Genomic DNA, 23,516 nt, shown 5'->3' with positions numbered 1-23,516 from the left:
GGATCTCAGCTTCATTCTGACCACGACATTTGAAGTGAACAGAAGTACTTTTTCCCCTGAGCAGCCGAGAATACAAATTTGGTATTCAATCTAAGTGGGATCCTCCGGCAGCGTGATAAGTGGTTAAAATTTTTTTTTGCTTCAGACGACACCCATTGTGTGTCGAAATGAATAAGGAGTTTGTGTATTTTTCGTGCATTTGCCTTATTCGTTAGTGATGTCTTAATCGTTTTCTGATGTCATGGTCAAATTTGAACTGCTCTTCCATAGTTATATAACATTAAAAAAAATCGAATATTGTGTGTTAAAAGTCGATATAGCCTGATAAAAACCGAAAAAATCTGTTTCTCTGCGGTACTTAAAAAGTGCTTTCAGGACAGCACATTTAATGGCAAAAATTGGAATGTCCGGGAAAACCGGGACACGTGGTCAGCCTATGTGTTGCCGATAAATTTTTTCGTCAGAACGGGGTTGCGCTTCAAAAAGTTTTAGAACAACTGATACGGAGTGAACATCTGGGCTTACGAATTTAGACGGCCCTATCGAAAGAGAATTTTTCGGGTTTCTAGCAGGCATGCATTCAGGGTAATGTGTCGGGAGGGAGTGGCATTGCGTATTTTCGTGAAATCGTTGTGTATTATATACGAGACAGATGAATTTTTCCCTATATTGTCAAGCTCTCGAGCGGGTCGATTGCCCTCATCATACCCCCTCTGAAGTCGCACCTGGTTTCTAGCATACGCTGTCATGCCACAAATCGATTTTTGTCGCACACTTGTTTACAGTTATACCACTCAGTTTGTTTTCCTTTTGTCTTGGTTTTACAAGTCAATTTTGAAGAATATCGAAATAGCGCGGAAGAAGCCAAATGAAATGACTTAATAAGCAATCGCTAAACAGGTTATGAAAAAAGACAACTTTTTATGTAAAGAAATAACACAACCATCCAATTTGGTAATGGATGGTTGACGTATGGTATTCAAGCCCATTCTCGTTCTTGGGGGACTGTAGAAGTGCTTAAAAAATAAGAAGTTAAACGCTTTGTTTGTTTAATCTAAAGAGGTAAGGAACCTGAAACAGAGGAACCGCCCACACAACCGACACTCTTCGTTAGCGGAAACTTTCTGGATTTTGCCAGCTTGCCTTAATTCGTCTTAAAAAGCTATTAACGGACACTTCCCATTAGGAGACATAATTTTTGGTCTTATGGATGTCCGTTAGTGAGAAGTTCCACCGTACTAGGAAACTGAAGCAGGAAACTGCTTTTGTAAGTTATGGGTATCTTTTTCTCTGCCATCTCGTTGGGAATTTTGCCTGTTGTGGCCCGGTGCTTGCATTTGTAATTTTCAAAAATAAAATGAGGATCAATTAAAAATCATGAGAAATACAAATTTTTATAAATAAGAAACATGATATATTTATTTCAATAAAAACATCCATAGCCATAATATATGAAGACACATATTTAAACAGTTGTTATACTCCATCCTTTCTTAGTATGGGATGCCAAATCACTATCTGTAGTGGAACTGCTTTTATCGATTTCTATCTGCGGAACTTTCGGGGTCGGAACATTCAGACCAACTGGAGGGGTAATCAATCCTTTCCTGTTAGCTTCCTTTTTGACAAGGGATTCGTCCGAAGATCTCGACGACCCTTCGGCGACTTCTCTTTTGAGCATCGGCCCGGGAACTGATAGTTTGTCGTCACCTATCATTGATTGGATGGCTGGACACGGTGACACCGAACGTTTCTGTTCGACATTTTCCGCCCCACTGTCTCTGGAACGAGGAGAACGGCAGGGAAGAGTTTGGAATGATTCGGGTGGCGGCCTGAAGGTGCTGCAGATTACAGGCCGGTTGTGATTCGAACTCAAGGCACTTTTCGACGGCTGAGATGACGGATACTGTTCCGCACCGTACGGCAAACTTCTATCTGCGGTGCTGGGCACAGATTTTTTGTCCCCCGACTTGTTATTGGTGGGTTCTAGGATGTCTGGCGCGGACACGTGGTAACCGGTTTCGTAACAGACTATGTTCTTGACTACTTCGTCTTCCTCGAAGTTCAAATGACAACTTTTCGGACTACCTTCGAGTTCCTGCAGTTCGAAAGGTGGTGAGATGGGATCGACGGGATCATTCCTAACGCCCTCCCGGAGTTTCCTCCACTGTTTCCTGAAAGAATGAGGTGAATTGGGATCCATAGATGACATGTCGGTTCTGAAACCGTCTTCCGACTCACTGCGGGGAATCTCTTCTTGTCGGTTTGTCTGATGGGAATGATGATGTTGTCGCTGCTGCTGTTGCGCCGTCTTCTGGCGGAGATATTGTTGTTCGCTGTGGACGGTGAAGTCTCTGACGATGCAAGATGGCGGCGTCGTTTTCCCTTTCTGTTGAATCAGTTGCTCCAGCTGTTCCCAATCCTTGCTTTCTTCAGCCGGTATCCTATATCCCATCTGCCTGTATTCCTCAAGTCTTACTTCGGTGTCTCTTACATCCGGTATATTGCTGACGCAGTAGCTGTCGCTCACTATTTCGGGCTTCGAAAAACCTTCGGGAAATTTAAAAGCAAAATAAGTACGATACTCTTGGGGGAAAAAAGTCAGTTAGACTAAGTTTTCGATAGACATGTTTTATGGAATAAAAGTATCATAGGCAAAAAGATTTACGTGTATGGGACTTATGGAGAAACACAAATAAATCAAATGATAGCACATGTTTTTTTCCTTTTTCTTTTATATAATTCCTAATTTATAATAGTATCTGTTTATGTATCTTTTGAATATTGGAAAATAACATTTATAGAGATAGATGGCTTCTTTTCTCAGCCCAAGATATCAAGGAAACATTTTATTTTCTGGATATCTTGGGCTGAGAAAAAAAAAAGTCATGTATCTCTCTAAACCGTCCCACCTGGGAGCCAATTGCTGAAGTTAAGAGAGGCTACTAATGTCTCTACTTCAGTGCCTCACGCCACGGTGCGTGAAATAAGGAAGGCAGGGTTGTTTGTGTCTCTAGTGATGTAGATGGTAGCGTGAGATTGCCCGGTATGCAAGAGGGCCTGGGTTCAAGTTCCGGTGGAGACAAGATGACTTTTCTTTCCGAGTTCACCTCAGCATAATATCCAGAAAATAAAATATTTCCTTAATAACATTTATCATTAAAAAATTATCTGATTATTTTTTATAAGTGAATCTACAATTTATTCCGAATTATAGCCCTCGGAAGACGAGATGAGACTTGGCTACAGAACGTCGTGTCACTTTAGGCAATTGTGTTTCTTTCTAGATGGACAGACCAATCGTGAAAACTTACTCACAATATGAGCTATCTCGATGGGCAATCCTTTTACCTAAGAGAATTAAATGACGTGACGTGACGTGACGTGAAGTAGCCTAAAACTCATCTCGTGGTTGGACGACTACAGAATCCTTTCCCGTTTTTGCTGGTAGCTCAACATTTTTGTCCTAGATTGTCCTATAAATTCGTAAATACTTAAAAATTCGTAAAAATGAAGGAATTGATGTTATGTTTGAATGCAGTTTGCGAAAAACTTATTTTCACAAAAGGTGTGCAAAAAAAAAAATTAGTTCAAGTTTTTGTCGACGCAAAGCGCAGCATAGGAGCAAATCATTGTAAACATGCAATTCAGAGTCGTATAAAATGAAGGGTGTACGATTAACAGCTCACTTCTGAGTTTTCCTGCAACTGACGTTACATAAGGTTTTAATCGCGATGTTGACATTAGTGGATAAAGCTCTATAGGTGAAGTTGATTCACCTCAGCCACAGATCGTGGGTTGAAGATTTACGAACGTTTCAGATACAGAAGAGATTGAAGAAAAGTTCTGTGAAGGAATTCGCTGGATTGTTTTCGTGTAGCGCCGTCTACCGACAAAAATTTCTGTACGAAGAAAGAATTTCTCTTCGTCAGAATAACGTTTTTCACAAACCGCATTCAAATACATCAATTCCTCCAATTTTTTATGGATTTTTAAACTATTTACAAATATTTGCGATGTCCTGTACATATCGTTGGTTCACTTATAAAATACGATATATAGGCTTCGTCTCAAAAATAATTGATTTAGCGATTGATTTTTGATTAATCAGGATTGATAATTCCATGTCCAAAATTACAAATAGCCAAGTCTTTATCCTACCTTGCATCCCCTGTCTATTCTTCAATCTTGGTTCCTGAAAATGAATGATAAACGAAAGTATACGAGCATATCATGGACATCGTCATGCGACAAGTGAATTTCTCGCATGTCTCGAAAATGTAAAAAACAGCCATATAAATGAAGTCTTGAATGTTTTGGGATGTTATAAAATGAGTTCTGTATTCTTATAATGCCTTTCTACTATCGTAATATTCCTTTCAACAAAAGTAAAATGGTGTGAGTTTCAAAACAAAACTTTACGTTACTAACCAATCGCAGGTAAGGTTAGTTGAAGGATGTATCATTCCCCCTTATGCCCCACAATCATGAATGTGCAAATTTTCACTTTTTGGGTTTATCATCTAGTTGGATAGAGATTCCGTATTTCGCTCTATTTAAGTTTAACTTAACTAAGTTTAATCATAAGTTCAAAAACTGTAATACAGGTGTGCACAATCATAGTCCCGCGGGCTAAGTGAGTCTCCCCAAGGGGTTCCATCCCGCCTGCGAAAGATATTCCGCTAGAAAAGTATATCTTCACACATAAATATCCACACAAATAAATATCTAGCGCATGACCATAACTCCTTCATAAAAATACGGAAATTGGGATCCATACACGTCATTGCGAATTAGCCAAAAACTTTCAAATGCTAATAAAGTTGCCAATGCATCCGAAAAAAATGTCATAAACAAGTAAAGTGGTCAATTACAGACGTGGTCAAGTGGAGTGGTCAATTACAGATGGAAAAATCGTCAAGTAAAGATGCCAATTACAACCGAAAAATTTCCAAAGCGAATAAAACTGCCAAAAAATTGTCAAAGGCAATTGAAATTGCACATGACAGACAAAAAAGTTGTTAAAGGAAAGTAAAGTTGCCGATTAGAACCAGAAAAGTTGCCAAAAGCTATCGCAAAAATTTCTGAAAATCCCGGTGACGGGAAATACATTGCTACTTCAAGTCGCAACGGGTAGAAATGTAATTCACCTGAAAAAAGTATGTTTGATAAATATATGAGATAAGTATTATCATATGACCTATAATTGATCACAACAATTAGAGTGGTAATTATCATCACATAATGTATAAGTGATGAAAATAATCTTAATTGTTGATTTCAAAAACTTCAGTAGACCTCGTTGAAATTAAAGGAAAAACGGGACATTTTTAGTGTAAAAATTGAAACCGAGGGGCAGAATTACGGAAACGTCTCGTAAAATACAGGTCATATGGTCAACCTGTGTATCCATGTTTCTGACCCGCGAGAGTCAGAATACCGTCTAACTAGCCCGCAGAAAGGTTTTGCACCCATTGCTGTAATAGATGAGGTATGATGTTCTCAATCTAAAACTGTCAAAAAAAGTCATGTACGAGGCATTCATTGGCTCTCATTTCCATAAACGTCATAAATTCACCACTCAAAAAAACGAGAAAAATTCCTGCGAATATAAAAACTGGCAATAGCTCCCAATTTTGTTTTTCAATAAACACTTAAACCCAACAAATTGAAATGGAGCATGGATTCTTCTTTCCTGATTGGTCAGCTCTGCTATCGACGCCTTAATTTGTCGCGTGTTCATTTTTCAACATTAAATTTGATTTCAGTCATTTCAGAATAATTAGTTTACTGAGATATATAATTACCTGTTTCAAAATATCCTCATCAATGGACTGGCTAGAAGAACACATTGCTTGAACCTGTTTAACAAAAAAGAAAAATGAAAAAAATGGAGTTGATAAAACTCTGCGAAAATGTAGTTCGTGACTTGGTGTCACTTATCTCAAAACCATGCCCTTTATAATCAATTAAATTATCGACTTAAAAACTCACATTTTCACTACACACTGTATAGCATAAAAACACAACAATCCCCTGGAAAAAAAAGAGATAATAGTGCATTTATTAGAAAGAAAACAATTAAATAAATATCAAGAATTGAAGTACAGTAGCTGCTGCTTATAAGAATCACGTTTGGTTCAGCCATTTTGATTCTTATAAGTGGTTGATTCTTATATCCAGAGATTTTTCTATATCGCTCCTATGTATTTACTACTGGTATATACAAAGGCTGGAGGGGGGGGGGGAGGGGGGCTAAGCCGATAATATGATGTTTTTGAGGAGGAAAAATAAAACATTATTAATTTGTTATTAAATATTGTAAATTTTCACAATTTTAATAATAGTAACGCTTATTAGAGGCGTCGGAAGTGATTAGCACCTATGGGTGCTCGACGTGGTCTGAAAAGGAGATTTTTATTTCTGAATGGGGCAGCTCTCTCGATCCGGTGCTAAAAAATAGTATGGCTGCTCGAGCACCCACTGCATAGTATATTTTTATCTTTCTATCGTTAGACTTCGTCCTTTACCAATGTAGAATGACTGAAATGTTTCATAGTACTACTACTGTATTGTCCTACCGCATAGCTCTAGAAGATAGATTCGCTTATCAGAAACCTCTTTGACTAAAACACTTTTTTTGTTACTTAAACCTCTTGACGATAAGTTCTATCATTCATGGAACCTCGCTCTACTGCAAAGCTGCAATCCTCACTGTTTGGTGATGGGGGGAAGACAGCAGTGTTAATATGGGATGGCATATTTTTTGCCAGGGCCAAGTGACAATAAGTAGTCCTCCAAATAACCTGGTTAATATCAAAAATATTCTTCGCGCTCCCACCAATGAGTAGCATGGTGGCAGTTTTTGAGGAAAAAAAGTTTTTTTTGATTCTTATATAAGTGGAAATTTGATTCTTTTAACCGATGACTTTACTATGCTAATACAACGTTTGGGGTTTTTTCTTTTTGCCGATTCGATTCTCTTAGAAGCAGTTGATTATTATAACCAGTGATTCTTATAAGCGATGTCTACTGTAATTTCATCGATATAGAAAGACACTCACCAAAACACCGGAACTACCGGCAAAAGCGTACTTGAAGACATCTTCATCGTAGTTTACGTATAAGATACTGGACACTGACACCAAGATGAGGGATGTGGCTATCGCTAGCGATCGATGAAGTAGTTGAGCCCTTCATTATGAGAAAATAAATTATGAGAAAACAATTTCTTATTATGAGAAAATAAAATGAAAATCACATATTTTTTACCATCGTCATTGCTAAACAGTGAACAGACAAATTGTATCGGCCGTATTCACCAACACAGTTTAAACTGCAATCGCAGGTGAAAAGATTGAAGATCGAAAAGGATTGGTGAAATCTCTCGATAACAATATTTTATGAACAAATCATTGCAAAAATTATCGATGTACACAGAGTTCGATATGATCTCGTCGGAAGTCACCTCTGTCCATTACGAGGACAGACGTATAAAACTGTTTTCTTTTGGGAGAACGATTGGTAGTGAATCTCAGTATGGCCTCTCTCTCTTATATACATATAGAAACGTTCTCTCCACTTGTCAATGCAAGATTCATCGAAAGACTGGTTATTTGTGGAAATGAAGATTACAAGGAAGAAAATTCATCACTGTCCCCACGGGGACTCGAACCCCGGTCTCTCGCTTGCCGGACGAGTGCTCTACCATCTATAAGCTATGGAAGCAGATAGAATATTTCAACCTTGGAGCGTATATATGTGTTGAAAGGCACCGTACATGGACGGCGTCAACAATCAACTAATAGCTCGTGAATGACAAAGGCCAACCAAATAGCCATATGCATATAGAAACGTCCTCTCCACTTGTCAATACAAGATTCATTGAAAGACTGGTTATTTGTGGAGATGAAGACGCTCCAAGGTTGAAATATTCTATCTACTTCCATAGCTTAGATGGTAGAGCATTCGTCCGGCAAGCGAGAGACCGGGGTTCGAGTCCCCGTGGGTGCAGTGATGAATATTTTCTTCCTTGTATTCTTCATCTCCACAAATAACCAGTCTTTCGATGAATCTTGTATTGACCTTATATAGTTTGTGTCCGATCATGTAGTAGTATAATAATGAATATTTTTTTTGAAGTAAGAAAAATGAAGTTATTTCTTCATATCTCATTTTATCAAGTTTTATAGCAACTTTCTCCACACACACCATTTGCCATTGCTTCATCAATGAAGGCATTTGGAAAAATTTCAGACACATTCTACTGGCATTACTTTTTTAGGATACCTGCCAATGGTGATAATTAAACTGAAACGCCTCATTCACTTTACCTGTTTCCAGTGTGTGCGCTGTCGGGTGAATCCAGTTTCTTCCTGCACTTGAGCTCTGTCTTGACAGTCATAACCAGCAAAAAATGCAACTGCAAATAAATGGTAATGATAGAGTTCGTTATCTTGTGAAATCAGCTGTAGAGTGAGTGCGTGGTGCCTCGCAATTCGACGCCCGAATTCACATTGACAGAGCATGCATTTGCATGGAGTCGTCTGGTTGACATTGTCCCGCAATTAATCGTTATCCTAATTCGACATTAGTTTGGCAACGGATTACTGTTGAATTACGAGGCACCAACGTATCAGTTCATCAATATCCATGCTATTTTATAAAAATAAATTTAGTGTACTTACGACAGCCATTATTAGGATAGAAGTAGAATACGCATAAAAGTGATTCGTATGGAGCTCAAGCCACCAACTACAACATAAAAATACCTTAAATTAGTCCATTAATTCGAGATTCGCATTCATAATTTATGGAAGTTCAATATTCTTTCACGAAGTAAGTATTAGGTGCTGTTTGCACCCAAACAATGATAAGGTTCAATATTTCTCTAATTATTTTGCACATATATTCTTTATTAAAACTAGTTTTAAAATTTCCGAAGGAGAAGATTATGTTTTTATCATTTTGTGCCTCACATAAGTGCTAATAAGGAACAATTTAAAGGAGTGTCATATCAGTGATGGATGGGTTATAGTGATAGATTATGAGCAATTTCGAGTACAGTTTTACGGGTTTTTTTTTTGACAATAGTGTACCATAACTTCCGTCATCAATCAATCATCGTCACATTTTAAGTTTTCTCATAAAGGGTAAGGAAACCATCTTCATCTGACCTTTTCAAGTTGAACCCTTCTGGCACTTGAGCAGCTAGAGTTGCCCCAACGACAATCATAGGAACCGCTATGAGAGGATAGAAAAACCATTTCAATGGCGTATAATAATTTGATACTAGTTTAACGTCAAAAGATGAGAGCAAATACTAATTAAAATGATATCTGTAAGTGACAAATGTGTAACCGAATTTTTTTTAATTTATGTTGAAATAAATTATGTTAAAAATGTGTATATACAGTATCATGGAAAAATAATAATATATATTTTTATTTATAAATGTGTTTGAAATTTTTCTTAGGTTTATTTTGGTTTCCGTCTTCTCCTGATAGTAAAAGTATTAAAAAGAAGAAGAGGAGGAGGAAAAAAAATTGAAGAATAGTTCAATTGATGGATCGATCGCTCACGGAACAAATGGATGAAAATAACAGCGCGGAAAATTTGAAGGGGAAAGAGCTTCTGCCTCGATTGTCTCAAGACGAGATTGAAGATGCTCCGAATGAAAGGAAGTACAGACAGTACAGCAAGACGCCCCCCCCCCCCCGCCTCGGACTTTTCTTTTCCCTTGAACAATGTCCAAAGAATTTCTAAGCCTATTATTACTTCTTTATTTTTAGAACGAAATCGACCATTTCACGAAAATCTCTACGAAGTGACGAATTCTCTTCAGGTCTCTGGACTTAAGTATTAGATGGGAAACGCTGAAACTTAATGTACATTTTATCACGTGGGTTTAATCACCGTGTTGAAAAAAAGAGAGAATTAGAATCTCATCATGAGATGAACAAGATTTAAAAGGATAGTGTTATTATATCGGCATGGGTATATAGGCGTGAATGCGCCTTCCGCACATCATTACGGTACATACAGCATGGCTAGCTGGGATTTTCGGGATTGAATATAAATAGGGCATCGTCGGAATCTTCTTAAAATAGTCTATACGCTGGTACCCCATTAATTTTTGCTGGTACCCTGTACATTATGAGTTATAGGCATTGAAACTGAGACTTTTTTCATGATGGTGCAATAAAGCTAGTTTGGCACTTAAACTCGAAGAATCATACTCACGAATGAATTATATTTGTGGATTTGTCTACTTAACCTATACATAGATACTATTGGTTTTTTTAACCGTTTAAGCGATATTGACGAGATATATCGCCTACTTTATAGCCTCTTATTTTAGTACTCTGGTCCAGATATTTTCTAAAATTAATTTCTCAATGGAACACCTTTCTCTATACCCCTGCTTAAAATCGGAACGAAGACCACTTCATTAAAAATATATATGACATTATAAAGAGGGGGGGGGCGGGTTTAAATGATTTCTGTTGTGCTGCTTAAATGGTTAAACAGGTGTTCCTGTATCTGATTATCTGAAATAAGCTTTTCTGGTTAGGCCAGAATATGAAATGTATATATATTCGTAAAAATTACCCATTAAAAAACTCCAGGTTTTCTAAAGATTGAAATGTTTCATAATTTCCCCGAGATGGGTGTCATTTCGAGTCCAATAGATTGAATATAAATATTTATCAATATTTTCAGCCAAAAAATATATTTCTAGAATTTTTAAGGAATATATTTTTTATTCAAATTCATAAAAAAAGCAAAAATCAAAATTATTTAATATTTATCATGATTAATTAAAAATACAATCAAAATTATTTTACTCAAAAACACAAAAAGTACTAAAAATGTAATTTTTTCTTTATTTCTCAATTATTTAAATACATAAATTACTATATCGTTGTGCTCTGTTTTTCATTTATATGGAATGACAAACGCATTATGGATCAAAATACCTACAAAAGCATCGCCGATAAACGATGAAAATGTTGAAGTATTGGCATTGAAGTTGGCATCTTCACGATTTTTTGAAGAATTGCGAATTTTTCATTCTCGGAACTTAAAAATCCAAAACAAGATAGGAAATATCACAATTTTCAAAACTTTGAAAATTTGAGGAAAAAGCATAAGGCGATTAAAAAGAAAGAATATCTGCAATTTCTATAAAAAAATTTAAATGACAAAATAAATCCCGCTTGAGCGTCGAGTTGACTGAAATCTATACATTTGAAAGTGTACGTTGTACACTGTATTTCAACATTGAAATACAGTGTATTTACATTTGAAATACAGTGTACAACGTACACTTTCAAATGTAAGTGTGCGTGAATTAATTACAACGTGCAGATGAAAGTGTACGTTGTAATTTCCGAAATGCTTGCACATGAAATGGGATGGATTTTCTTGACGTGACGCTGAAACTTATGATTCTGCAGCCAGTTATGCAAAAAACACCCGATTTCAACCCTAAAATATCAATTCTATTTTTTCGATTTGATAATTTTTTTCACAGTTAATGACACGTAATGAAAGCCGGAGGAAAAATAATATTGAAAAAAAAAATCTATCTAGAATTGTATTACTTATACAGGGCATTATTGAAGACAAAGCCTGAAAAATCGCACATAAAATAAATGTATCGAAGTAATGCAAACAAAACATTTTAACAAAATGGATAAATCACAGCCGCACATGCTCAGCGACAAACAGAGTTTCTATCGTTAATTGGGACATCTACCAGCAAATTCAAACAATAAAATGGAAAGAATATGACCTATAACCCCCATTCATCTTCAACCTGTTGCTCGCGAGCATCACGATGCTGCCTGAAGCACCAAAAGCGCTCTATACCTGTGTCCGATTTCGTGCGCTCGCGAGCACTCTTAATCAACGTCCCGATTAAACAACACCTTATACAAATTGTATTCAAGGATTAAAATAACCTGGATTTTTCATACATTCTCGTATGCCAATTTTGCCGTAAGGGTGCTTTTCGTTTGATGGTGGGTACACGCAGTGCTCGCGATTAAAAAAAGATTGAAGACCTCCGAATCCTAACTTTATGTGCAAACGCGATTCTCAAAATATATCTTCAAACTGGCTGCAGTAATAAACGCTTAAAGAACCCTTTGTACGTATGCAAAGCTACGCATTTAAGGGTTGAAAAGACGCATTAAATATTATGATTATCATCATGTTCTTCTCCAATTACTTATCTTACCCCATCCAAGTGTAGCAAGCTTAGCTTCCGGGTATCGAATATCTTTCAAGTCCACGAACTCGATGTATACCGTGAGCCCGAGACAGAGCTGCATGCAGAAAGCGGCCAGTAAGAAATACTGTATGAGCGAAATCACGTATGTATATGATTCCTATGAGTGAACGAAAAAAAAAAAATACTGGAAAATATATACGTAATGGTATTTTATATTATAGAACTAAATACTGTAATTATCATCGCATTCATTTTGTACATTTATTTTTTGGCTGAATCCAATAATGATTCAATATTAATCATACCTTCATCCTAGATGGTAATTATTTTCGGATGGATTCTATTTCACAGAGTAGATATAGATCCCATAATAGATATAGTAGTAGATCCCACAATTTATCAGTTGGTGGAAGACAAAATATTTTATTTCTACGTACGATGTACCAGGGACTCATCGCGCAAATTACAGGAGGGTATAATACACGTCAAGACAGATAATTTTTGCAATGAAACAGTTGCAGCCCATGCATTCGGGGAATACGTGCATTGCCCCACATCAGAAATCACAAAACTATGGCAACCTTTGTTTACATCATCAGGAGCAACTGGTTGGTGACGTCCTTTTATTCAAGGGTTTGCAACGTAGAGTTGCTCGTGGAACCCTTGTTGGTAATAAGGCTTTCGTTTCTTTCTTTGCTACAAGGTTGTTTAGGAATTTAACCTTGATGATAAAAAGAGGCTATTCTACGGAACAAATTTTTGAACATCTATCAAAAAAAAAAAGTTTGTCTTTATTGGCGTCGCAGCAACATCACAAGATCAAGGCAGAATGATAAAGGACTTTGGCATTACCTCTTAATGAGGGGGGCGTACGAGGATCCACCTTCGTAGGGAGCACGAAAGGCTTGGGGAGGGTACGAAAATTGTCTTCCCGGGAAATTTTGAGTTACCGCCACTTCAATAAGCATTAAAATTAACAGAAATTGGTTAAAAAATAGCATATAAAACGAATTTTCTTTCGATGTTTTAATTATTTTACCGAAATATCGGACTTCTTTGCACCCGAGTTGCGCAATGGTACGATTCCCGTCTTCCACTGTGAAGGTTACCGTCTAGGTTCATAGGTTCGAATCTGGACGAAGAACATCAGAAATAAGTTCTTTACCTATCGACCACCGACAGATGGTGCCTTCATTTCATACCCAACTTCACTGATTGGAAATTGCCGTAAGACGATATGTGACCGGAGTTAGTGTGTGGTAAAGTAGCCTGTGGGCCCAGAGATTATTCGCATTATTTCTTTTATGGGAGGGGGGCGGCGGCAGTGAGGAATCTTGCCTGGGGATCCCACCAAAGATCTCAGCTTAGAGGCCCTACTGTAGGATGGGGACATGGGTCTCCGTGCCGTGCCTGATTGAACTCATGGTTGGGACTGAAGAGACTGAAGCCCTGTCAAACTTATTGGGAGGCACATTCACGAATCAAGAGCTTTGATTATAACCATAACCAGAGTTTTCGTGCAAGAACTCTGGCACGTGCTTGAAATAATCATGAAAATGATTGAAATAATCATGATGCTAATCATTGAATCATAGGGTGTTTATCTGAGTTATCAGTTTTTTTACACTATAAATTCACTAGGTAGGAGGCCTATAACAATCTCGGTCTAGAGAGATTGGCTCCAGGACTGGGGTCATGATGAGCGCAGAAATGCTCGCAGGGAAAAGAAGAAATTTATTCATACATGAAATGTGCCCCCCCCCTCCCAACATTGTGTTCTTGAAGATGGGACCTACTCCTCTGGGTATAAAATTTCGATATCCATGCATAATCACAAAATAATATTCTTCCTTGTGCAATATAGTAATTTTCTTTTATGCGCGGCAAAAAACTATGCATACGGAGAAGCATTCTCAGACTATAAACGTCCATATTTTGTAAACTTGTAAACCATGAAAAAATGGTGTCTCTCTTAGTTAAACCTTAGTTCGTGCCTTTTCCTTTTTTCCGTAACCAACAAACGGATAAAAATGAAATTTCATCAACCACAAAAAAAAAAATGTCTTTCAGAAAACAACTACACAGTATAAGATCTATTACACTGAGAAACATCATTAAACTGGGACCTGTTCTGCCACCTATCAAATAAAAAACACAACTGTTCGATTGGGATTAAGTAACTGATTTTTGATTCATGCACTGCATAAAAAAACAATATAGTATGATATATATTAATAAATTCCTCGTAAATAATAATATTAGTTTAAATAGTTAAATTTACATCAACATTTTAACAGTTGATATTTTTATACAATAAAACATTGATAATCAGTTGCAAAATATAAATTTTAATAGTTTCTGTATGTGATATTCCTAAAATGAAAGTTCCGCGCCGCTTAACATGATCGCGTGAGAATGTTTTATGTGAATACACCTGTTCTCCAAATTGATTATTGAGCTAGTTGAAGGGTAAATGACCTATCAGCATGGATTAATTTATCTAATATAATTTGTCAGATGTTCAAAAGTAACATCAAATCATTCTGACTATGTGGGGGGCGTATTAATGTTCTGTAAATTCTAATAACCATTTGTATCTATCCACTATATTTTATTTTTTATAATATGTTTGTCAAAAGTCACATTAAATGGTTCTGTTGACATTAGAGATTTCATGTATATACACATATCACCTTTCTCTGAATGGAAATATATTGTAAAATATGTGTGCGGTAAGCTAATGTCAAAGATTGGTCATTTTTGCCATTTGTGACAAAATCACTTCAGTGAAATTGAATTACTTGATGTTTTTAGGAATTGGGAATATTTGCAAACTCTTCGAGATTTTTCTTAAAATATGTAAAATCTAATGCAGTAAAAGATGTTTAACCCCTGCAAATTGTTGATAATATACTAATATTGTAATTTAGTAGTGAGAATATTTTATGTAATATAAAAAAACCCCCGATGGTTGTTGCTTGTTTTTAAGCAACTAACAACGGTCCTCGTTAATTTCTAGTGATTATAATCGAAAAACACATAATAACGGGATTAAACTTCTTTCTGTTTCAATACTTTTCGACGATGATCACAAGCCAAGGCCACAACTACACTATGCGCTATTAACAACGTTATTTTACTAGCTACAAACATCAAATTCTGTTGCAAACTTGTTAATTTAATTTATATTTAATTGCTCAAAAAATATTCATCAATTGCGTTTCTGAGCCATAGAAGCTTCTATGGGAGAAGTCACATTTCTGTACTACTGTATAGAAATGTCTAGAAATGAGTCTATACTACTCATATCGTATTGTTTTTTTATGCAGCACATCATTCTTTAGCAATTCTAATTTGAAGGATCCATTAACAGTTGGGTTTCGTATTCGATAGGTGGCAGAAGGGGTTCTAGTTAAATGTCGTTTCTCAATACAATGCATCTTGTACTGTATATTTATTTTCTAAAAGTGATATTTTGGCTTATAAAATTTTATTTTTATTCGTTTGGTGGTTATGGACGAAAATATCTAAGAAAGGCACCATTTTTCCATAGTAAATAAGTCTAAAGAATATGGACGTATAGACTGAGAATGGCTAAGAATGAGAGTACTTCCGTGTACACAGAGAAAAAGATTCCCTATGCTGTGTATATGAGGTAGAATGATATTTTTTCACTCCACACAGATAGCGAAATTCTGTGAGCAGAGACCTGTGCAGATGAAATTAAAGACAGTGCGCGCATTGTCTAGAAAATGAAAGGATTCTACGTACCAAAAACCGAAATAAATAAAAAAAATATTCCCTCAGCAGGATTTTTTCCCAATTTTTTCCACGAAATTCAAGCAATATATAGACAAGCACCACATAATTATAGGCCCTCCGATGCGAGCTTTGCCTTCCTCGCCCCTCCCCCTTCCGGATGCAGATTTATCGTTTTGTGGCCTGTATACAAGGTTATACAAATTATTTTGCCACCATTCATATTTACCCATCCTAGTCCAGTTTTCTAGACTACTCATTCTTCCTCATTAGCCGCCCAGGACTACAACCTCAGTTTAGCACCCCCCCCCCCATACCGTAAATATGACTGTGTCACCATCTTACGGTCGTTCACATGCTCTCACATCCTTTCGGTCGCTGTTTTTCGTCCCTTCACCTTCACCTTTACTCACCTTCATTCATTCTTTTTTGTCCCTCACATACTTGCACACAGTTCCCTTTACTCACATGCTTCCACATTCTCTAGGTTAGTGATGCAAGTGGTCTGATTTTTTTAAACCCGACACTCTATCTCGTTAAAATTCAAAACAACAGCTTTGCGAACATCAGCAGCAAGAAAGTTTTCTTCTCAGAAATATATCCGGGATTTTTAAGGCTTCCGTGTGGTTTTCGACCATGTGGAGCCCCAAAAAACTGTCACGAAAGCCCAGCGTTACACGGAACACCAGTTGGAAACTTATGCGTCTAGTCATAGGTAATTTTGGGGAAATAAAATGCTCTCACTTTCCTTTTCCAACGGTATTGTGTGTGACGGGGGTTTACAATATCCCCCACCAACTCCTATGGTTGCTTTAGAATTTCTTTTATATAATACATTTTTGGGTGTAGTCAGTGATGGTAACTCGTAGGAAAAATTGGCCAAAATTTTTCCAAGTGGTAAATTTTGAGAGTTCATCAAACAAAAGAATTTTTTGAAAAAAATAAATAAATAATAATTGTATATAGTACAATACTTTTCTATATTGTACAATACTTGACAAAGTATTCTACCGCTAGATCGCAGTCCATTTTTCCGGAATACTTGGGGAAAAATTTTGTCAAAGGAAAATTTTACTGGAACAGGCTACCATCACTTGGTGTAGTTGAGAAAGTAAGTGCCGCTATGGTGGTCGAGTGGTCTTAGTGACGGACTCGTATCGTGGGGACCTAGGTTCGAGCCCAACCGTCGCCGCGGTGGTGGTTTCCAACTTCGAGGCGCAAAGCCGATCTCCCAGTCAAAAAGTCTCGCTACAAAGAGCAACAGGTCTACAAACAGTACAAATATTTAGTCACTTCATTTCTGAGATGCAGATGGCAACACTGAAAACTCATACACAACACTAGATACGCACTCAGACTGTTAGGTATACATGCACTACACACTTCCGGCACAATTCACTACGTAGTGCATTGCCTTTGGCGATAGACCTGGGTTGGAAAAAAACTGAAAGCAAGTGGAGTCAAATTGCACGTCATTTTAATTGTAACCTTTAAAATTGCATTTAAACATGTGAGAAAACTACGCCATTCGAAGAGGAATATCCCATTTACCCTCCCAGTGGTACTGACGAGATATCTCGCCTTAAAAGCCTTTAACTTTAGCATTGGCAAGCGAAGATATTTCATATAGTTGATTTCTAAATATAGAACGCTTTTCCCTCTACCTCTTACTATACACCTGCTGAAAATGCATATTGCAATAATATGACATTTTATAGGGAGTTTTTGGTGATAACTACTAAATGGATTGCACGCTAAGAAAGACACCGAGAAAAGAAAGAAAAAACAAATGAAGCATTCAGATGGTGGACCTTTAGAAATATTCCACCGTTATACAGTCGAATTCCGTTATAGCGAACTCTAAGAGACCGGAGAAATCCCTTCGTTATAACAAAATTTCGTTACAAAGGAATTCCAGGTTTTTGCATCGTGGCTCTATGTACACTAATCTGGAAGGATTAGAAAAGTGTTCGCGTCTAAACGAGATTTTCGCTAGAACGGTATTCGTTAAAACGGGATTCGACTGTATTGATAACTAGAATTATTCAATACCCTTTCGAGAGTATCCTGCAGGCCAACCAGGAATGTTACATACGCCCCAATAAGTGCGAGGCAGACTTGCATCTTCAGCGCCGTAATAGCACCACTGATTTTCCTGGAAATAATACAAGATTCGGAAATTTCCAGTAATTACCATACTTATTTCTTACCTACATACATTAAATTTGAAATTACTATGATCTTATGAATATAATTATGCAGCAGGAAAATGGAAATTGGTAAATTTGTAAAGAAAATACGTCATTTGCGTTCGTCTTTCCACGTATTTAGAACTATGCACTCACCTCCAGAGAACTAAGAGAATGAAGAATGTCAGACACACGAAAAAGGCACAAGCAGCACAACCTATTCCCGCGATGATCTCGAAGGAGTCATTGAAGTGATAATGTTCCTAGTTAAAAAAATGAAATAAAATAGACACACATTGTTATGGAATAATTATGGAAGGAATAAAATAATGTTCATCCACATGCTTCATAATCTATACACATTATTCGCCAAACATTGGTGCCCTACCGTTTGAGCGTATGTAGTGAGAAGAACTGCGTAGGTTCCTGCTTGATTGCACTGGCATAAAGAATAATTCCCCGTCTGAACAGGTTGGCATCCTTGCATAACGAACTGGAAATTCCTGGAACGTGATAAGTCGTTTAATTCCTTATACATGACAGTTGTGTAGTATTTTGTTACTATAAATACTTGTTTATATGTGCCCCAGTTATGCTAACCCCCTTCACGTATTTTTGGCAACAGATTCGGATTTCGATGACACTGATTTGACGTATCGGCGATAAAATTAAAAACCTTATTCTCTCACGTTTTCGAAAAAAAAAGAAGAAAGGGGAAAGAAAATTGAAGAGGAAAAATAGTATAGTAAATAAAAGGAAGATAGAGAGTGGATTTCTCTCTCTCTCATCCTCACTCAACGTTTTCACTTTCGCTCTTACATGTATATAGTAGAATTCGGGGGAAGAATAGATTGACGGGGAAATCATTAACAAGAGTATAGGAAGAACAGAGGGGTGGGGAGAGGAAACAACTTTAGTTTATGAGGTCACAATGATTCGCGATGGTGAGGGGAGAGGAAAGAAAACTCAGAGAACTGGATTGGATTTAACCCACTGGCATTTGAACGAAATATTTCGTCGGTGATCGTGGAAGGGTGAAAGTGAAATCGGTAAAAATTGATCTGAATCAATTTACGTCGTATAATCTGGAGTTCTCTCGCTCTGCTTGGAAGAAAATGTTTCACAAATAAAACGTGACCGATTGACGCCTGGTGACTCAGCGTAACGTTACATAGGTGAACATTTGACTTTTTTTTTTACATAAATACGTCTTTTAAATCACTTGAGGATAATGAGAGCATTCGCAAAAACTTCGTGTGACGAAATTCTTTAAGCACTCATATCTCAGGAAGTCAAAAGAACGCAAATCAAAAGCAATGGCATCGTCGGATGCAGAGGGAAAAAGTGCATCCAATGATACCCCACCCCGGTTTTAATATCTCTTACCATTTTTTTCCGCTACACCTCGAGCAGTTCACAACCAAAATGGGAGACATTGATATAGTTTGTTAGCTATTCCAAAGACAAAGCCGATGATTATGTCAGTACCTAACATGCGATTGAAGGCACAAAAAACGTATTCATGTCAGAATTTGTCGCCGTATGTATGACAAAGGCTGCTCCTATTTTTTTTTTATTAAGTTACTCTTGATAGATCCTGATTGTTGATATTTGTAAACGCTCCATTGGAACGTTTAGGAAAAATTGAAAACGAATAATTACATCAATAAAACATTATCAATGGTAATTGTTTTATGGGTAAGTAAGAAACCGATGGGAAATTTAATTAAAAGTCATGGGGATTTTTTTTTCTGCACGTTTGAATCAGTGTTCAAAAGAATTAATAACACCCATTTATATAAAGTTTGCGGAAAGTTGAATAATCCACTCACCCGTGAGAAAAATCTGCCATTCCACACGATATATTCCAAGCGATATGATGATTCTGGAATTAAACGAAAGAATCAATAGTGTAATCATAATAATGAATGTCAAGTTGATTGGTTCTTTTTCCTCTTCAGAATAATTTTCCATGACGTTCGGAGTTTTATCGATAGAAATAGCATCTTGAAGAAAGCAGTCTAAAGTTTGTACCCGAAAAATATTGCTAAATTTTGCCCCACAATTATCGTTTCAAGCATTCCGAGCTAATCAGATTAAGGCATACAAATTATAGTTTATTTCAAACGGTTCCCCATTAAATACGTCCCACCAGGGCCGTAGCTAGCCATTCCTGTGCCCTGTGTAAGAATTTGAATTTAGGCACCTTCTGACCCCATTCAGGCCCATTCTGGGCCCCTTTTCCATGTGGCTCTGACACCTGCCTAATTAAGGCCCTGCGTTCCACAGAAAAGTGTTCCTAATTCTCTACGCGCTCAGGTTTTGTGGCAGTCATATTCTTGTGCGATCGTTTAAGAACATGTCTTCTTCAAGGGTAAGTGTTAAGGCCTCTACACACATCACTGTTGTGATGTGGGGTGACATCACGTGAGAGGAGTGCGCAGTTCCCATTACACGTATGCCAAGAATATGACGAGGACTGTGGAGTTTGTGAATTTCGTGAACTCTCGGAACGTCCTTTAGTACATGAAATACTACTTATAAACCTGAGCTATCACGTTAAGGATCAATTCATTAAAAATTACGATGTTTTCCATCACTCACCACGGTTTTATTCAAATGCGCCATACGGGCTTTCACTCTAAGCCGTTGAGCACCATTTTTATTGGAAGGTAGTTGAAGGTTATTAGATCTCCTATGGTTCGCTTGCATTGCAACTGCAACCAGATTGGAGTGGAGTTGGTATTCCAAATCCAAGCCACTGATGTAAAAAAAATCATGGTGAAAGGCAAAATATACCAGACAGTGAATGCGAGATATGATAATAAAACATATTATTTTCTATGCACTATCAATGAAAAAAATGCATTTAATTCAAATAAATGCCACAACGTGTCAGCAACAGTAACAACAACATTATACGTCATATACGAAAAATAACACATGGAAAACTTACTTTTGCCGTGCAAGGAATTTGTCTGGAAGTAAAGCCGAAAAGTTCTTGTAAAAAACTACGGCTATGCTGATGGATTCATTGGCAGCTGTAATTGAAAATATTAATGCATACCATATCAAATACACAGGCTGTCCTGTGAGTTCTGATGTGGCCTTCGTCAACCGTTTGTCGTAAAGGTATAGTTTCAGTTTAAAAAATGGTCAAAATGTGTTAAAAAACCACTCTGTATACGTTTCGGGAGTGAAAATAATAAATAATGAAAAATAGGTTCTCGCATAAAATAAAAATAACTAAATTTTTAAACGGTCCCAGTTTTTCTTTGTTAGCCTCAGGAGATACAGGGCAACGCCTTTCTAATTGGAAGTCCAAGGAGAAAGGGACATATAAAAATTTAGATATTTTTTTGACAGACTGTATTTTCAATCTCGGAACTCGTACAAAGTGATTTCTGAACACATTTCGAGCATTTCTGAAACTACAACCGTACCTCTACGACGAACGATTGACGATGACCACATTAGGGCTCACAGTACACCCTGTATATGGAATAAGGTTTCACATCGATACAATTTCATTTCCTACTTGAAAATAATTAGAGTATTTCATTAGCATATTTCAACATCTTCGTGGCCTTAATGGTGACGCATACTCAAGTGATTTGTAAAATACTAGGACTTGAACAAGTTTTGTGAAAATAGTTCCTTTTTTTCCATTTCCAGGCTAGCCAACATAAGAGGGGCACCACCACCACCACTGGAAAAACACTTGGAAATGAGCTTTCCCACCTTTTCCCACTTGACCCTTATTTTTAAAGACAAGTTTTGCGCTAAAAAACGGCTTTTCTTTCTTGCTTTGGAAAAGAATAAGGAAATAAAGGTCTGACCATATTTTACCCCCTTCTAATGATCATGGAACACCGCTCTGTCTCAAGTAAGAGACACACACACAGGTTGATTCATATAGATCCGGCTCCACAAAATCGGGTGTATTAGAAAATACACTCTACATATAATTGTGGGCTTGATCTTGATATACATATAACTGACTTTGAATTGTGTACTATACGTTCGACTGCCATCCATTGCGATTAGAGCAGGTGCGGAAAGTGGATGCCGTTTTATTGAAGGCATACGACCACTAGATATTTTATATACGTTGTGGTGTGTTGCAGTGTTCCTTTGGTAATTTCCGAGCGTTATGTTTGCCGTGTACACTCTAGAATACACCCATCCTTCGGCAACGTTTAAATACCGCTCTGAGATGCAAAGCAGGGTGTCTCCAGTCGCTCAATGTTCAATGTGTGTGCACTCTGTTTTTCAGAAAACCCTCCATGGGATATGTAGATCTCGGGGGTTTACGTGTCCTTGAATTTAGCTTCTTCTGCTATCTGTTTGCGCTATTTACAAATTCTTCGATTGTTCCACTCTAAAAAGCCGAGAGAATAATACGTCTTAAATGTTTAGCGGTTACATGCGTAACAACTAATTCATTATTAGCAAATTCGTTGGGCCGGTTCTATAAGAATCACCCTGTATAAGCATGTAGTCGAAGAACACCTGGACCATGCTGCAAAAACCATACTCTATCAATGTCTGACATAGAAATTGAAGTGCCTCATCATTTTAGTCGTAGGCTGTTTAGCACAAATGCAAACTTCGCGAAGATTCGTAAAAATATATTGATTGGTATTGAGATACAAATGCATTTATACATATGGAAAGCAGGATCTACGTGAATCGAAACCGTGCAAATAAATGGGATCAATTTAATTTTTCAGAATCTAAGATTAGATAAAGTTCATAAAAGTTGATATTTGTTGCACTTATACCAACTCACAATCATGGATGTTCTCGATCATCCACGTGTCAAAGTCCAATTCCACTGAATCCGTGAGCCAAACCGCTTTTGAATCAGGTCTGAGTCCAGTGTCCCTCACGAGACGTTGAGTAGGGAATGTATAGACGTGTTGACCTTCGTTCTGCACTTGTCCAACTTCCAGCACTGCAATTCATACGTAAGCATGGAAGCAAAATTTTAAACATTTGCGCGTTAAAATGTCTTCATAATAACGAAATAATTACTCATTAATTTAATTTGAAAAAAAAGCGGATTCTGTATAGTTTTAAAATTTTCAGCTCACCCACTGTAGGTCTCTCAAACAAATGAAAGTTTTCACCCGGGACGGACCGTCCATGAAGTAGGCCGTAGCTCAGTATTTGCTGGTGGAGCTTGATTACATGCTGAAATAAAAACACGTTTATATACCGATGTCGGGAATTTGACCTTCATGAAATAATAAAAGGGTGGAGGAATGAATTGTATTTAGCAAATATACAAAATATTGGTTTTTTCATTGTATTTCTATGTAAGAACT

The 23,516-nt window shown here is 37.1% G+C and overlaps 1 protein-coding gene across 2 annotated transcripts in view; it reads right to left on the bottom strand.

Annotated features, from left to right (window-relative positions):
* Positions 1-1,397: 1,397 nt before the first annotated feature.
* Positions 1,398-23,516, bottom strand: part of LOC149087027 (uncharacterized) — an 88,552-nt gene continuing 66,433 nt past the window's right edge. The window contains exons 14-30 of one of the 2 annotated variants that reach the window (XM_089231245.1): positions 23,283-23,382; positions 22,979-23,143; positions 21,143-21,227; positions 20,791-20,947; positions 20,019-20,071; positions 18,575-18,689; positions 18,343-18,449; positions 18,050-18,152; positions 12,245-12,395; positions 9,177-9,243; positions 8,688-8,754; positions 8,334-8,422; positions 7,065-7,194; positions 5,995-6,036; positions 5,808-5,861; positions 4,162-4,195; positions 1,398-2,550 (exon numbers count right to left, since the gene is read on the bottom strand). In XM_089231245.1, the coding sequence (XP_089087371.1) occupies positions 1,466-2,550; positions 4,162-4,195; positions 5,808-5,861; positions 5,995-6,036; positions 7,065-7,194; positions 8,334-8,422; positions 8,688-8,754; positions 9,177-9,243; positions 12,245-12,395; positions 18,050-18,152; positions 18,343-18,449; positions 18,575-18,689; positions 20,019-20,071; positions 20,791-20,947; positions 21,143-21,227; positions 22,979-23,143; positions 23,283-23,382 (2,604 nt within the window). In that variant the 3' untranslated portion in view covers positions 1,398-1,465. The remainder of the gene's footprint in view (positions 2,551-4,161; positions 4,196-5,807; positions 5,862-5,994; positions 6,037-7,064; positions 7,195-8,333; positions 8,423-8,687; positions 8,755-9,176; positions 9,244-12,244; positions 12,396-18,049; positions 18,153-18,342; positions 18,450-18,574; positions 18,690-20,018; positions 20,072-20,790; positions 20,948-21,142; positions 21,228-22,978; positions 23,144-23,282; positions 23,383-23,516) is intronic. The other variant, XM_089231247.1, reaches the window with a different exon arrangement.

This window comes from Pholcus phalangioides, unplaced genomic scaffold (assembly GCF_987345545.1).
Source record: "Pholcus phalangioides strain wild (caught in Gottingen) unplaced genomic scaffold, Ppha-v1.0 ptg000004l_1, whole genome shotgun sequence".
Classification (NCBI taxonomy): domain Eukaryota; kingdom Metazoa; phylum Arthropoda; class Arachnida; order Araneae; family Pholcidae; genus Pholcus; species Pholcus phalangioides.
Note: the sequence above shows the minus strand (reverse complement) of the source record. Positions and strands in the feature narration are given on the sequence as shown.